The sequence below is a fragment of the Macrobrachium nipponense genome, chromosome 2, assembly GCF_015104395.2.
Source record: "Macrobrachium nipponense isolate FS-2020 chromosome 2, ASM1510439v2, whole genome shotgun sequence".
Lineage (NCBI taxonomy): Eukaryota > Metazoa > Arthropoda > Malacostraca > Decapoda > Palaemonidae > Macrobrachium > Macrobrachium nipponense.
Genome location: NC_087201.1, coordinates 96,142,720 through 96,156,897, shown reverse-complemented (window position 1 = coordinate 96,156,897; position 14,178 = coordinate 96,142,720). Strand labels below are relative to the sequence as shown.

At 39.1% G+C, this 14,178-nt stretch overlaps 1 protein-coding gene across 1 annotated transcript in view; it reads left to right on the top strand.

The window, feature by feature from the left end:
* The window catches only part of LOC135220808 (1-phosphatidylinositol 4,5-bisphosphate phosphodiesterase gamma-1-like), a 511,068-nt gene that overhangs the window by 356,051 nt on the left and 140,839 nt on the right, over window positions 1-14,178 (top strand). The window contains exon 18 of the mRNA XM_064258319.1: window positions 7,786-7,977. Within this exon, the coding sequence (XP_064114389.1) occupies window positions 7,786-7,977 (192 nt within the window). The remainder of the gene's footprint in view (window positions 1-7,785; window positions 7,978-14,178) is intronic.

Below are 14,178 nucleotides of genomic sequence, written 5' to 3'. Positions count from 1 at the left end.
AGTTTTTCGTATTCTTGAACCGCATTTTACATGTAAAATGGCTAATTCGTTCCAAGCCCTCCAAAAACACCCCAGTAAATTTCATAATAAAGCTAAATTGACCTATAAACAATGAAATACAACAACAATTTGGACCATTCAATACCTAACTTAATACGTACTGCTAATATGTAATACATAGTACCTTTAAATAAAGTGTATTAGTGTACATGGTATACAAGAAATACTGCATGTACATACGTACGTATGTAGTAAAATGTGGAAGGTTACCTTTCGAGTGAGGCTATCTCCGAAAGTGGTGATAGAGGAGGAGGACAGACGGCAGATACGTACACTTAACTTTACGAAACACACAAAAAATGTCAGGAAAACATAAACTAAACTTTACAAAACACATTAACAAAACTGTAACACTTAACTTTACAACAAACTTAAAATTAATTTTATTTCTCTCTTTTTGATTTTTTACATTTTTTTTTAACTTTTATACCTTAGGGTTTTTTTTTTATACAAAATTTCAACTTCTTCACCACTTTCAACATTCTGTTTGTTCGTAGTAGTATCATTTAGTTCTTCCTTTTTGCTCACTCCTAATAAAGACCTCTTTAAAAAAATAACTATCCAAGGAAGATTGCTTCTGCCTGCTTTTGACAATGTTCCTGAAACGACTCGGGCAAACTTCTTCGAACTGTGCAAGCATATGACCTGTGTAAGCCTTTTCGGGGTGTCTCTTTTTTACGAATAATTGTCATAGAGTCGTCGTCTTCCTCCTCGCCACTGCTAGAGAACTCCTCTTTAACGATGTTATGTTGCATGGCCTCCAACTCCTTCAGGTCGTCCGTTGTAAGCTCCTCTTGGTGCTCCTCGAGAAGGTCATTGATGTCGTCCTCGTCGACGACCAGCCCCATGGACTTGCCGAGTGCAACAATCTCGTCAAGATCTAGTTGCAAAACAGTTTCAGGATCGTCAACTGTTCCTGAATCTCCAGCACCCGCTTCACCCACGTTGAATCCCTTGAAGTCTCGGGCGGATACGGCATCAGGCCAGAGTTTCCTCCATGAGGAATTCAAGGTTCGCCTTGAAACCTCCTGCCAAGCATGGTCGATGAGTCGGATGCATATTACGATATCGAAATGCTCCTTCCAAAATTCACGCAAGGTGAGGTTTGTGGTATCGGTGATGTGGAAACATCTCTTGAAAAGATGTTTCGTATACAGCTTCTTGAAGTTCGATATCACTTGCTGGTGCATGGGCTGGAGGAGAGGGGTGGTGTTAGGCGGAAGATAAAGAACCTTGATAAACGAACACTCCGCTAGGATATCTTCCTCGAGGCCAGGAGGGTGAGCAGGGGCATTGTCCAACACCAGCAGACATTTCAGAGGGAGGCGCTTCTCTTCCAAGAATTTCTTCACTGTCGGGCCGAAACAGATTTACCCACTCCGTGAACAAAAGTCTCGTTACCCAGGCTTTTGCATTAGCCCTCCACATCACTGGAAGCTTCTCCTTAAGCACTTTGTGGGCCTTGAAGGCTCGAGGAGTCTCCGAATGATAGACAAGTAGGGGCTTCACCTTGCAATCCCCACTGGCGTTGGAACAAAGTGCGAGCATAAGCCTGTCTTTCTTAGGCTTATGCCCGGGTAGCTTCTTCTCTTCCTGCGTGATGTACGTCCGACGAGGCATTTTTTTCCAAAAAAGTTCAGTCTCATCACAGTTGAAGACTTGCTGAGAACTGTAGCCTTCGTTGATCGTCATCTCATTGAACGTCTTAATAAAGGTTTGGGCCGCTTTCGTGTCTGAGCTGGCCGCCTCCCCATGCCGCACCACCAAATGGATGCCAGTCTGTTTATGGAATTTTTCGAACCACCCATGAGAAGCCTTGAACTCTGGGGTTGGCATAAATGTCCCTTCTCCTCCGTTGTCTTCGGCCTGGGCAACCAAATCGCCGAAAATAGTGCTGGCCTTGTGGCAGATTGCCGTCTCCATTATCGTATCGCCAGCGATTTCTTTGTCTTTTATCCAGACAAAAAGAAGCTTTTCCATTTCATTGTGCACATGGCTCCTCTTACTGGACAAAATAGTCACGCCCTTGGAAGGTGTAGCTGCTTTGATGACATCCTTCTGCTTAAGGATGGTGCCTAATGTCGACGGATTTCGGCCATATTCCTTGGCGATCACACTCAATTGCATACCAGCTTCATACTTTTAATTATCTCCATCTTCGTTTTGACCCATGACTACGTATATACTGCACGTAATTATGTTATGTAGTACGTATACGTACGTAGTAAAGTTCTCACACAACACAATAAAGTGTACTACAATGAAATCACTAACGAATTTATGTTAATGAACGAAATCGTATAGAACGAACAAATACCGCGTGCATACGATACCGATGATGCCGTGAAGTGGCCGAAAGAGCACGCCGCTACGTAGATGCATCATGGGAGAGATGCTGACCAATAGGAGAGAAGGATCTCATGGTGGTGACTAGCATCAGGAACCAATGAAAGAGCGGGAGGATGGTGGCGAGTCTACTCAGTTGGCGGCGTGCGAGTTTTAAAATTGTTACCGGTGGTCCGGGCAAATCTTGGACTTTACAGCAACAACCTTTCGTATCTTGAACAATTTTCGTATGTAGAGCCGCAAAAATCTTCGTATTTGCTTTCTTATCTCAAGTTTTTCTTAAGTTGAGCCTTTCGTATCTCGAGGTACCACTGTATTACCAACCCATGCCTGGAATGTTGTTCCTGTTATGTTACGCATGGAAGAATTTCTACAGGAAGAGGGAGCATCGTAGGATATCTACTCGTCCTTCTTTGGAAGGATTCACGCTGCCTCAAGTGGCTGATTCTGCTTCCCCCTCTTCCAGATTTTTTTATTTTTCTTTGGAAGTATTGGGAGTTGCTCAGGGTGATATTGTGTTTATCGCTGCCCCCTCTATTTCAGGAGGAGATTTCTCTCTTGGGAGAGAGGAGGCAGCACCAGCTTGTTCCTTTATTTCAGAGCCCGATTCATACAAGATGGCGGCTGTGTGGGCTTCCCTAGTCCTTAGGGGCCCCCCCCTCCTTGAAAGGCCTATTGTTCCATTTCATGTCTGCTTGCCTTCCATCTTCTCTTCCCCAGAAGTCCACCCTCCTTTTGGGCTCCATTACTGTGGGTCTTGTGTGCTGCCATCTAGTGGGATGCTTCTTCCCCAGAAGTCCACCCTCCTTTTGGCCTCCATTACTTTGGGTCTTGTGTGCTGCTGTCTAGCGGGATGCTTCTTCCCCAGAAGTCCACCCTCCTTTTGGCCTCCATTACTTTGGGTCTTGTGTGCTGCCATCTAGCGGGATGCTGTCAGTAACTATGCCTCATTTTGGGTCGCCCTTTATCCCGCCATCAATGAGGCCATCAACTCAGGCTGCCAGTCACAAGCAATGATGTCACTCTCAGCAGCTTCTCTGCTTGTGACGTCTGCTTTAGTGACGTCACTCCCCCCTCCTGTTGTCGTGACGCCACATCCAGCTTCATCCTTGACATCATCCCAGACAGATGCCAACCCTTCGGATGTATTCTTTCAGGCTATGGTTGACAGACTGGACTCAGTTTTTCAGAATAGGTAGTATCATGGAGTGTCTAGCAAGAACCCTCGTAGATGAACATCTTCCTGTGCTTTTCCTTCGTCTCCCTTGCCCTCTCTTCCTCCTCACTCTCCAGTTAGATGTTGGAAGATTCGGGACTTATTTGCTTCGCCCTCTAGGAGTGGGAGAGATGTATCGTTGTTCTTCCCCCGTAAGGACGTGAATCTCCTCTTTATGTATGTGAACATGTGCAAGTGAGTGATGATTTTTCTTCTCCTCAGAGTCTGTTCGATAGTTCTTTGTCACCTCAGCCTGTTCAAGTTCATCGTAAGGATGACAAGGCTCTGTTTAAGAAGTCAGAGGTGGTCCCCTCTCAGGTTGCTAATCCAGGGCCTTCTAGACATTCTCATCTTCCAGAAACTACAGCTGCCTCTGAAGGTTGGGGTGCTCATCCCGAAGAGTTCCTAGCTTCCGGATATGGAGTGCAGAGGATGGGAGTTTCAAGAAAGATTGGAGGGGCACTGTCATTCTGATGTCGGACAAAACCACGGAGGTAGGGTATGTGAACAAAGGGGGCTGGTGTCCCACCAGCTCCACTTGTTGACAGTCTAAGTGCACCTGTTGGAAATTGACAACTCGGAGCTCATGGCCAAGTACATTCCGGGCAGGACTTGATGGCCGACAAACTGAGTCATGGGGGTCAAGTTCTAGGTGAGGAGTGGTCTCTTCATCAGGCCAAAGTGGACAGCCTGTTTCTTCTTTGGGAAGACCCATGTTAGACCTTTTTGCCATGCACTTCAAAAGAAAGCTAGAAGTCTACTGCTTGGTGGTCCTGGATCCTTTCACTGTGGCAGAGGACCCAATTCAGTACCCTTGGTACACTCAAGAGGTGTATCCTTCCCCGCATTCTGCCTGATCCATCAGGTCCTGAACAGAGTAATGAGTTCCATGAATCTCAGGATGACCTTGGTACTGCCTCTGTGGCCCCAGGCAGAGTGGTTCCCAGACCTTCTGTGTCTTCTGTCAGCAGTTCCGAGGTAAATTCCCCCTTAGCATAACCTTCTTTGCCAGCTGCATGTGGATGGATACCATTAGTCAGTAGGGTCCCTATTGCTCCACGATTGGAGACTGTCCAGTATCTACTGCAAGCAAGAGGCTTTTCTTGCAGAGCAGCAGGTCAGATGTCCGGCTACCTCAGGAGGTCTTCGTCACCCATATACCAGGGCAAATGGGCCATCTACTGTGATTGGTGTTGTCGATGGAGGTTTTTTCCATCAGAAACCTCTGTTCAGCGGATAGCAGATTTTCTGATCTTCCTCAGGAATGAGAAAGGCCTTTCCGTCTCTGTTATCAAAGGCTATGTTGTTTAGGAGTTTTGAGAAATCCTGTTCACTCAAAGAACTCAAACTACCTATGTGGGATCTTACTCTGGTTTTGATTAGTCTCACTCGGGCTCCATTTGAACCACTACGTTGACCATCTGACAGAGAACTGACTTACAAGAGCTTCATGGCCTAGGTTATGACGTCAAGCACACCAGGGGTAGGAGGTCTGTATCCTTCGAGAGTCCCGGAATTTGTGGCTAAAACTTAAAATCCTTCTGTTCATGAAGACAGATTTGCTTCGTTTTCAATTCCCTCCGTGAATGAGTTTATTGATGGAAATTCAGGAGTTATTGCTTTGTCCCATCAGAGCACTGCGTTGCTATTTGAAAAGGACTCATCACCTAAGGCCTAGGTGTCGTAGACTTTTTGTAAGCACAGGCTGAGCTAAGAAAGAAGTGTCCAAGAATACTATTTCATTCTGGCTTTGTGAAGTGATTAAACAGGCCTACTCCTCACCTTCAAGTTCTGTCACAGATACTGTGCATGCAAGAGAACATGACATCAAAGGAATGGGTTCCTCTCTGGCTTTTAAGAAGAACTTCTCTGTTCATAGGATTTTGAATGCTGGTCCTTGGTTTCAGCAGATCACTTTCACTTCCTTTTACCAGAAGGACATTGCCCATTGATCCTTGGACACTTTTTCCTTGGGTCCAGAGGTCACTGCCCAACAAGTTGTGTAGCTCATCCAGTGCCCCTAGTGGGACAGTTTGTTCCATACCTAAGATGATTGTTCTCCGTTCATATGGACAGGTTGAAGAATAAACACATCATACACTGGAACTGGTTTGATACATGTGAGTGCAGTGGCTATACTGTGTTGTATTTTTGTTTGTATTTCATACAATATACAAATTTGCTTCTCAGTAGCATGTACTCCTCTCTCCAGCAAGGGGAGGGAGGAGTGGTGACAAGCCCCTCATAGTGTACATGGTTTGTTGCTTGAACAGATCGAGTTCTCCTTATCTTCTATGAATGCCATGAATCTGGACATGTCTCATTGTGTTTAATCCCGGGGGCTGAGTTTTTAGATTCCCATATATTCTCTTCATGGGCCTCACTTCTGGGAAGGATGGTCAAGTATGAGTCTATCCTATTTTTAAAACCAAAGATTTGTTCCACATATGAACAAATGACAGATTTTTAATAAACTTGTATGTTTCATAACTAACAAACCTGAGGTCTTAATGTTAATTGCCCACTTATAGCTGCCCCTCTGCTAATCCTGGGTTGGAAGAAAGACTAAATGCGTCATGGGATTCATGTGTGGTTGGTGACCACTCTCCACCTCATTTACGCCCAAGTTGCCAGATGCCACAGATTCCTTGTGTTACAATCTTTGATTGTTTTTAACTGGTGTCCAGCTGGTGCTAAAAGATTTATCCTATTGTTAAGACCTGTGAAAAATACAAATTGAATAAAAATTGTTGTAATTTTTTAGCTTTCATGTAAATCTTAGATGTGTTGTCATACAGACTGGCATCATTTTGACTTTTGAGCCTGCAAAACTGCAGATTCCAGTTATAAAAGGTGATTATACCTTTTACTTAATTGTATGCCTGGACAGCTTCAATAAGATTATGCTATTCTATTTTGTTGTCAAATGCCAAACTTGATTGTGTATATTTGCCCTCTTTGCTGTTTTAACTATTGCTTCTTTCGGACCAGTTATTATTTTTTATTCATTCATTATCATAAACATTGTCAGCTTTTCCCTTTATGGGGTTTGACATGAAATGAGTTCTCTAGTTCTTTATCTAACCTTTTTTTCTTGATTTTTTGGTTTTCTATAGATATTTGTCCTCCTCTATGTATCATCTACTTCTCTTAACTATATTCATCTCTCTGGGTCACATATATATCTTATTCTGAGATACAAGCTTTAATTCCAGCATCTGGATACCACAGCTGTGCTCCACTTCACCATTCATAATATGATCTTCCCACCGCACTCTGGCTATAATTCTTACCATTCTTCAGTAACTTTTTTGGTGTCTCCAGTTTTTGTCAGTGCCCATATTTCTTCTTTATATAGAATACTGCAGACCTTGTGTATGCATTAGAGTTGTTGCTATCAGGGTATTTTTATTTAATAGTAAACCAGCTATGAATCTGTATCCATTTCATTCAGGTTGCAGCTGCTAATTTTCTAAATGCCCTTTCAATCGCAGCCTCACAGTGTCCCCCAAGGTATCATGTTCTAACTGTGTGTAGTAACCTTAAATGAAACTTTCCTGCATATATTTATGCATAGTATTTTTAACATGATGTTTGATCTTTCAGTACAGATTTACATCTAAGTACTAGTTCATCTTTTGAGAATTCTATTCTGGAGTCTTGGTGTTTTTTCATAGGTCTTGTGAAGGCAAAACAGTAATTTTCATCCTGCATTTCACCTGTTTTAAGTAACACAGACCAGATTGAAGAAACTCATAATAGCAAAACATAATGCAAATTTATGGGAGATATTGAGACTGTCAGCTTATTGTAAATTTTTTCTTCTAAATGGCAATGGTAATGTCTGTTCTTACATAATATTGCACACTTTGAGTCCCTTCGCTGAAAATCATTAGTGGGACTTTGCTAATTATAAGTCTATAAGTGGACAAGTTTTGTGACTTAGCAGAATTAATGGTATTGATACAAGGAGAATGGTATATTACTGTAGTAAATAAAGGAATTTGTAAAAGTGTAGAAGTGAAGTTTATTTTTTAATTTGGGCGTTATGAATAGATTGACACTAATGTGTATTTGATAATCTATCACATGATTTTAGCATTAGGAATATCAGTGTTTGTTTCATTGCAAGGTGTTGTGTCCATGTGACACGGTCTTCACAGATCCACATGAAAGCTAAATATTCTTACAAAGCCATTCAAGATGATGAGCTGACATTCCCAAAGCATGCCATCATCCAGAATGTCAATAAAGAAGAAAGAGATTGGTGGAAAGGAGATTATGGTGGACAGCGACAGCATTGGTTTCCGGCAACCTATGTTGAGGAGATTGAACCAGAAAATGTTAATGAAAGGGTGTGTTGATTTTTCTAGTCCTTTTTGCAGTTTATTGCTTTAAAACTAAAATTGGTTCTTTTGCATGACTTTACAGTAGTGGTAGAGTTTGTAGATATTGACTGATTTATTAATTTTTTGTGTGGATAGATTTTGTTTTATAAGTAACTGAAAAATTTGAAGACCCAGCATGAAGTACCCTAACTTAAATATAAGTTTTGATAGAGAATTGAGGAGTATTATTCTGGTTAAGAATTATGTATGTAGTGAGTAGCCTTAGTTTCTTGTTAGCACTGAAATGTTAAAACTTGGTATGTGGTAAAGGATCATATGTTTGTTAAAGACTATAAATGCTTATACAGTGAACCCCCCCCCCCCCCCCTGTATTCATGGACTCACATATTTGCGGATTTCTCTCAGGAACATATACCCCCATTATTCGCAGAAAATTCACCGATTCGCTGAATTTTTCTATTAGAAATAACCACAAATTCCTGTTATTTTTTTTTATCAATCTCACCATAAAATGCACTTTTTGTGATAAAACCATTAAAAAAAATGGGTATAAACATTTTTTAGTGGGTTTTTCTTAAGTTTTACTTAACAACATTGGCAATTTTAAGTGCTTTTATAGGGGTTTCAACTCTGCCAGTTCTAGCTATTGTGGGGGGGTTGGGTGGTGTCTGCTACCTATCTCCCACAAATGCGGGGGAAACACTGTATAGGTTTTATATTTGAAGCCAGCTCTGATTCACTTACAGAGCATTTTCCTTTTGAACTGTTAGTATTAAGAGAAATACCTAATGAACCATATTTCTTTAGGCAACAGTATTTTTAGTTGGACATTTTTGGCTCTGTGTTTTATGAGGGTGATGTTTGACGTTAGAGCTTTTGTCAGTAGAGTAAATTTGAGCAAAGTATATTATTGACAGCTTTTAATTATAACTTCTGCCATTTTTACATTTCTTAATAGGTCATCAGTTAGCTTTTTGAGATGTCAGATTATTTTATCCTTTCTAGTATTCTCAAGTATGTGTTATGGTTATTAAATATTTATCTCCCTAAACCCAATTACTGTTGAGGTTATTTTGGGTGTAACAGATGTTACTTTTGGATTTAGGATTATATTTGATTTTGCAGCAATTTCACTATTTACTAATTTTTGTTGGTGATGGAAAAAAATGTCTTTTTAATCATAGCATATTTATTGACTTGCTTATGTGGCAAAAGGTAAGGAATGATTAAATACATAGTGGTACTTCAACTTAATTTATTTTGTTACTTAATGGACTTACCCAAGTCCAATAAAAATAATGAAAATACTTGTACTTACCAGAGAAATCCATTAAGTACGATAGGATTATCAGTTGTTCCATAGTGTTTAACCCTCTAAACTGCATATTCAAGATGTGGCCTCTATTGATGTGTAGGGCTGCAGCATCATTTCCTTGTTTCTGTTTTTGAACTGCCTCTTTATTTATCCCACTAGTCTCTGTGCCTTCTTTTCAGCTTTGATGCATTGTTTTGTGAATTATAAGTCCCTGGCAATAATGACTCTAAGGTCCTCTTCTTGTTCTACACTATTTATGTCATTCCCAATCACCATGTAGATTTATTGGATAGTGAACAAACACACAAGCATTCGGTTTCTGCCTGTAATGGTGGATAGTGAGCAAAAAAATGCACTTTGACTCACTTTCCTGGCCCTGCCTGTGATGGGTAGATTGTGAACAAATACACACACAATCAATGCATTCTTCTTCGTGTATATGGGTTGTGGCAATGAACAAAATCCCACACATGACCAGTGCTTTTCTGGCTGTGCGTTTATGGTTGGAAGATGAAAAACAACTAACTCTCTCTCTCTCTCTCTCTCTCTCTCTCTCTCTCTCTCTCCTCTCTCATCTCTCTCTCTCTCTATCTCTCTCTCTCTCTCCCACTCTCTTCCCTCTCTCTCTCCTCTCTCTCTCTCTCTCTCTCAAGAATTTGTGGTTATGTTTAAAAGGAAAGTAAACTATGATGTTTTTTAATATCATAAGGGTTTTTTACTCTTAAGTAGGCACAGGTATGCACACACACTTAGAAGCAATTAAGTTTACAGACATATCTCTGCATTTGAATAAGTAAAGCAATATTGTAAATTGAATGATAAATACAAAATACCTGATAAGAGAGGCTAATAAGTACAGTGGACACCCAATATTCGTGTAGGTTAGGGAAATAAAAGTCATTTTTCAAAAATATGCAAAATTAAAATTTGGATTTGAATTTTTTTTATAGATATATGTACGACATGCTGTAAAAGTTTCATTGAACTTGTTTCAGTCTTCTTAGGGAGATGAACATTTTGTTTTGAAAAAAGTAAGTTTTCAGAAAACACCAAAACAAAAAACTGTTTGGTTTTTCATAAATTGTGAGACAATCAGGACATCTTGAGCGAGTTATCATTTATAGCATTTATAACCTGTTTTCTCTGGCACATCCAGTAGAGAAAATGGGGTACAGTATTTTAGTAAGCAGTACAAGTATTTTTGTACAAGTGTTTTTTGACAACTTATTACAAGTTTATTTGCACATAAAATGGTCTATAACTCACTTCCACCTATCTAGAATTTGAATCGCACAGATGTTTTCTACAAGTGTTTTACAAATTGTTGTTCACAGTGCCATATAAGAGATGAACAAAATTGTACTACATTGTCAGTTAACCAATCTAAACATCTTTTTTTGAGCAATATTTTCAGGATGTGATCATTTACACAAAACAGTCCAAAAATGTATAACTCTCTTCCACCTAACCAGAAGTAGTCATACAGATGTTTTTACAAGTTTTTTACAATTTGTCATTCACAATGACATACAAGTGATGAACAAAATTGTCAATAAACTAATTATTATTTTTTTGCAATAATGCTTCAGCATATGCTTATTTAGACATAAACCAGTCTAAAAGTATTGATAACTCAGATTCAACATTTCCTACAAATTAGGTCATTGGCAATCCCCTTAAAATATATTTTAAATGTTTAAGCACCAAGTGCAGTATATGTACCTTAAACTTAAAATTATGTGGCTTCCAGTTGAGTGAACACTCCTACAACTGTTACTGTAGTCTTACTAAGGCAAGAACTAATCAAGTTAGCTCTATATTTAGGTACATACATTTTCTTTCATACATTAGTAATTCAGGCTTTGCTGTTTTCTGTTGATGTAGATTGGTACATTCTCAAGTATGTACAGCACAGGTAACAGTTGATTACATACTTTACCTAAGTATTTCAATATGCCTTTGGAAAAAAATATATGAAATAATAAGAATTTTAGGATTATGTAAATCCTATGGGTTACTCACGAGTGATGAATGTTGATAGAAGATGGTGATGATTAGTTGTGCCGTCAGATGAATGATAATGTTAGAGATATGACTGCACAGCAAAGCAGAGGGGTGGGGACGTGTCTTCCCCTTCTTCGGGTGCTTCATCCACCAATTGCTCTTCTTCAGAGGCTGTGGGAGCCTTTAGAGGGTCCTCCTCATTGTGATAGGCAGCTGCTGTTGCTGCTTCTTCATGCAGACGATAAGCTTATTATAGAGTAGAGCACCATGCACTCATCAAGGGCAGAAAAGTCTATGGAGCATCCCTTATAAAGATCCCATTCCCCAGTCACCTCCTGCAGCTCCCTGGCTGCCTTCATAATTCTTGACAGATTTTCTAAGACAGGCCTTCATCCTCTTTGTCTTTGCCAGAAGCCTTAGAATGAGTAGGGCATACAGGAGGCATCATAGGGCAAAATTGAAAAATATACACTAAGAATGAATAAGAGACACAAAAATACACAAAGTACTGTTCAGTACACAGATATGCAGCAACATGCTCAAACAGGATAGGTTGTCATGGTGAAACTGGGAAAGGTACAGGCTCTCTACTGATCTCAATCAGACAAAGTTTGGGAATTACAGACAATCAGCACCTAGGAAAATGAATGGCACTCCTGGATTGCTTTCTTCATAATTGCCAGCCAATAGCATATCAAGTAGCATTACACTTAAGTATTTCAGCTCCCAAAGCAGCATATTCTTTCCCACAAGCTTTGTTATTAAACATTTGCATTCAGTTTGGCGAATGTTCTTTGAGGAAGAAAAATACATTTTATTGATATTTTGCTGTGGTTATGTTACTGTTAATGTTTGAAATTTAGTAAATAATTTTTTCACCATAAAAAATATATTTACATAGTCACAAAAATAGTAAAATGAAAATAATTAGCAAATATTTTAGATATGCTCTACGTAATATCATTTCAAAGTCACCTTACAACATTACTGTACTCTTGAAAAATATGTACAGTAGTATATGGCTTACAGCTACGCATGAACACTCCTACAACTGTTACTGTACTCTTACCAAGGTGAAAACTAATCAAGTATGCAAGCACAGACATTTTCTTTCTTATTTTTATCACAAAATGTTTAAAGTATTTAGTCAAAAATAAAATGAAAATAATTAGGATATATTGTAGGTATGCTGTATTTATTCATTTTTTTTCAATAAGTTTATCTCTTCTTTCTGTATTTTCCTTTACTTCATCTTACTTATTCCTAATGAACACCATATTGTTTGGAAGGTTAAATTTCACATCAATGGCCCCTGTGGGCATGTTCCATATGAATAGGTTTCATTTACTAAATAATCATAATACCGTACTATGAAAAAATCTGAGAATAGGCAAATATTTTGCAATTATTTATTTGGAATTATGTTCCACAGAAAAATTTCTGTACAGGCAGTCCCCGGGTTACGACGGGTTCTGTTCTTGAGACGCGTCGTAAGCCGGAACATCGTAAAAAAATCCTAAGAAAACCTTACTTTTAATGCTTTGGGTGCATTGAAAACTATGTGAACTGCATTCTTATTGCATTTTTCATAAAAAAACCTTCAAATATTGATTATTTTGCATTTTTGGTGTCATATTTCATCTGCCAGATGAGTGTTGTAGGCGTCGTAACCCTGGAAATAATGTCTGATGAACATAATTGAGAAGCGTCTTAATCTCGGAACGTCGTAACCCGAACCCGTCGTATAGGTAAATATGTGAAACTTGAAAAATGAATAGTTGGGTCCACTGTCCTTTAGATAAAATTGGGCTATAGTAACAGCAATGTAAGTTAGGGTTACCCTGCTATGTAGCTTATATGCCAAACGTTGTTTAGCGGATTTCATTGCTTATTGGAAGGGGCAAACCCTGAGCTGTTTCTTAAGTTGAGGTTCCACTTTGATATTTTATCATATACTGTACTAACTATTCCAAATTAAATGGTAAGTTTATTTGTGGTTTGTTTTTCTGTTTTTTGTTCTCTTATTTTGTTATTGCCTTTTAATATGTACACTGAACTGTACTGTGTTCATGTAACAGACAAACATTTTTCATATTTCAAATAGTACCTGAAAAGGCAGTAGCCAGTTGCCAATTGTTTATTAATAAAATATTCCAAATATTTAAAATAAAATTCAGATTTTCTTCTTTTGTATGGTTTGTAACTGGAGAGTTCGCTGCTTTATTTTAGGTGCTCCATGTAGTTTCTTACATTTAAGTTTTAAATTTTTCTATTGGGTATGTTGACATAAGATTTCCTTGGAAAATGTTTGCCAGGTTCACAGTACAGGAATAGTAGGTTTGTGTTGCTGTATTTACATATACATATACCCTGTGGTTTGATGTTGAGACTCAGTTAGGTTGGTATCTTGGGGATTATGATTTTTTTTCCCCCAAAAAAAATTTACCCTGACTGGGCGACCTTCCAGTTCCCAGATCAGTTTAAAATGAAAACAGTTTGCATTTTTACTTTTCTGAAAAGAAAACTATTGTGCCGGCTTTTTCTGTTCGCATATTTTTGTGTCTTAAATTTTTATGTCTGCCGTCAGGTCTTACCTACTTAGGTTAGAGGGCTGCAAATTGGTATGTTGATCATCCACCCTCCAATCATCAAACAGACCAAATTGCAGCCTTCTAGCCTCAGTAGTTTTAATTGTATTTAGGGTTAAATTTGGCCATAATCGTGCATCTGGCAGCGATACAGGCCAGGCCACCTCTGGTCTGTGGTCAAAGTTTCATGGGCCACAGCTCATACAGCATTAGTATACAGAGACTATCAAAAGATAGATATGTTTTTCAGTGGCCTTGATTATACTACTATGTGTATCTCAGAAGACAAATGAAAATCCG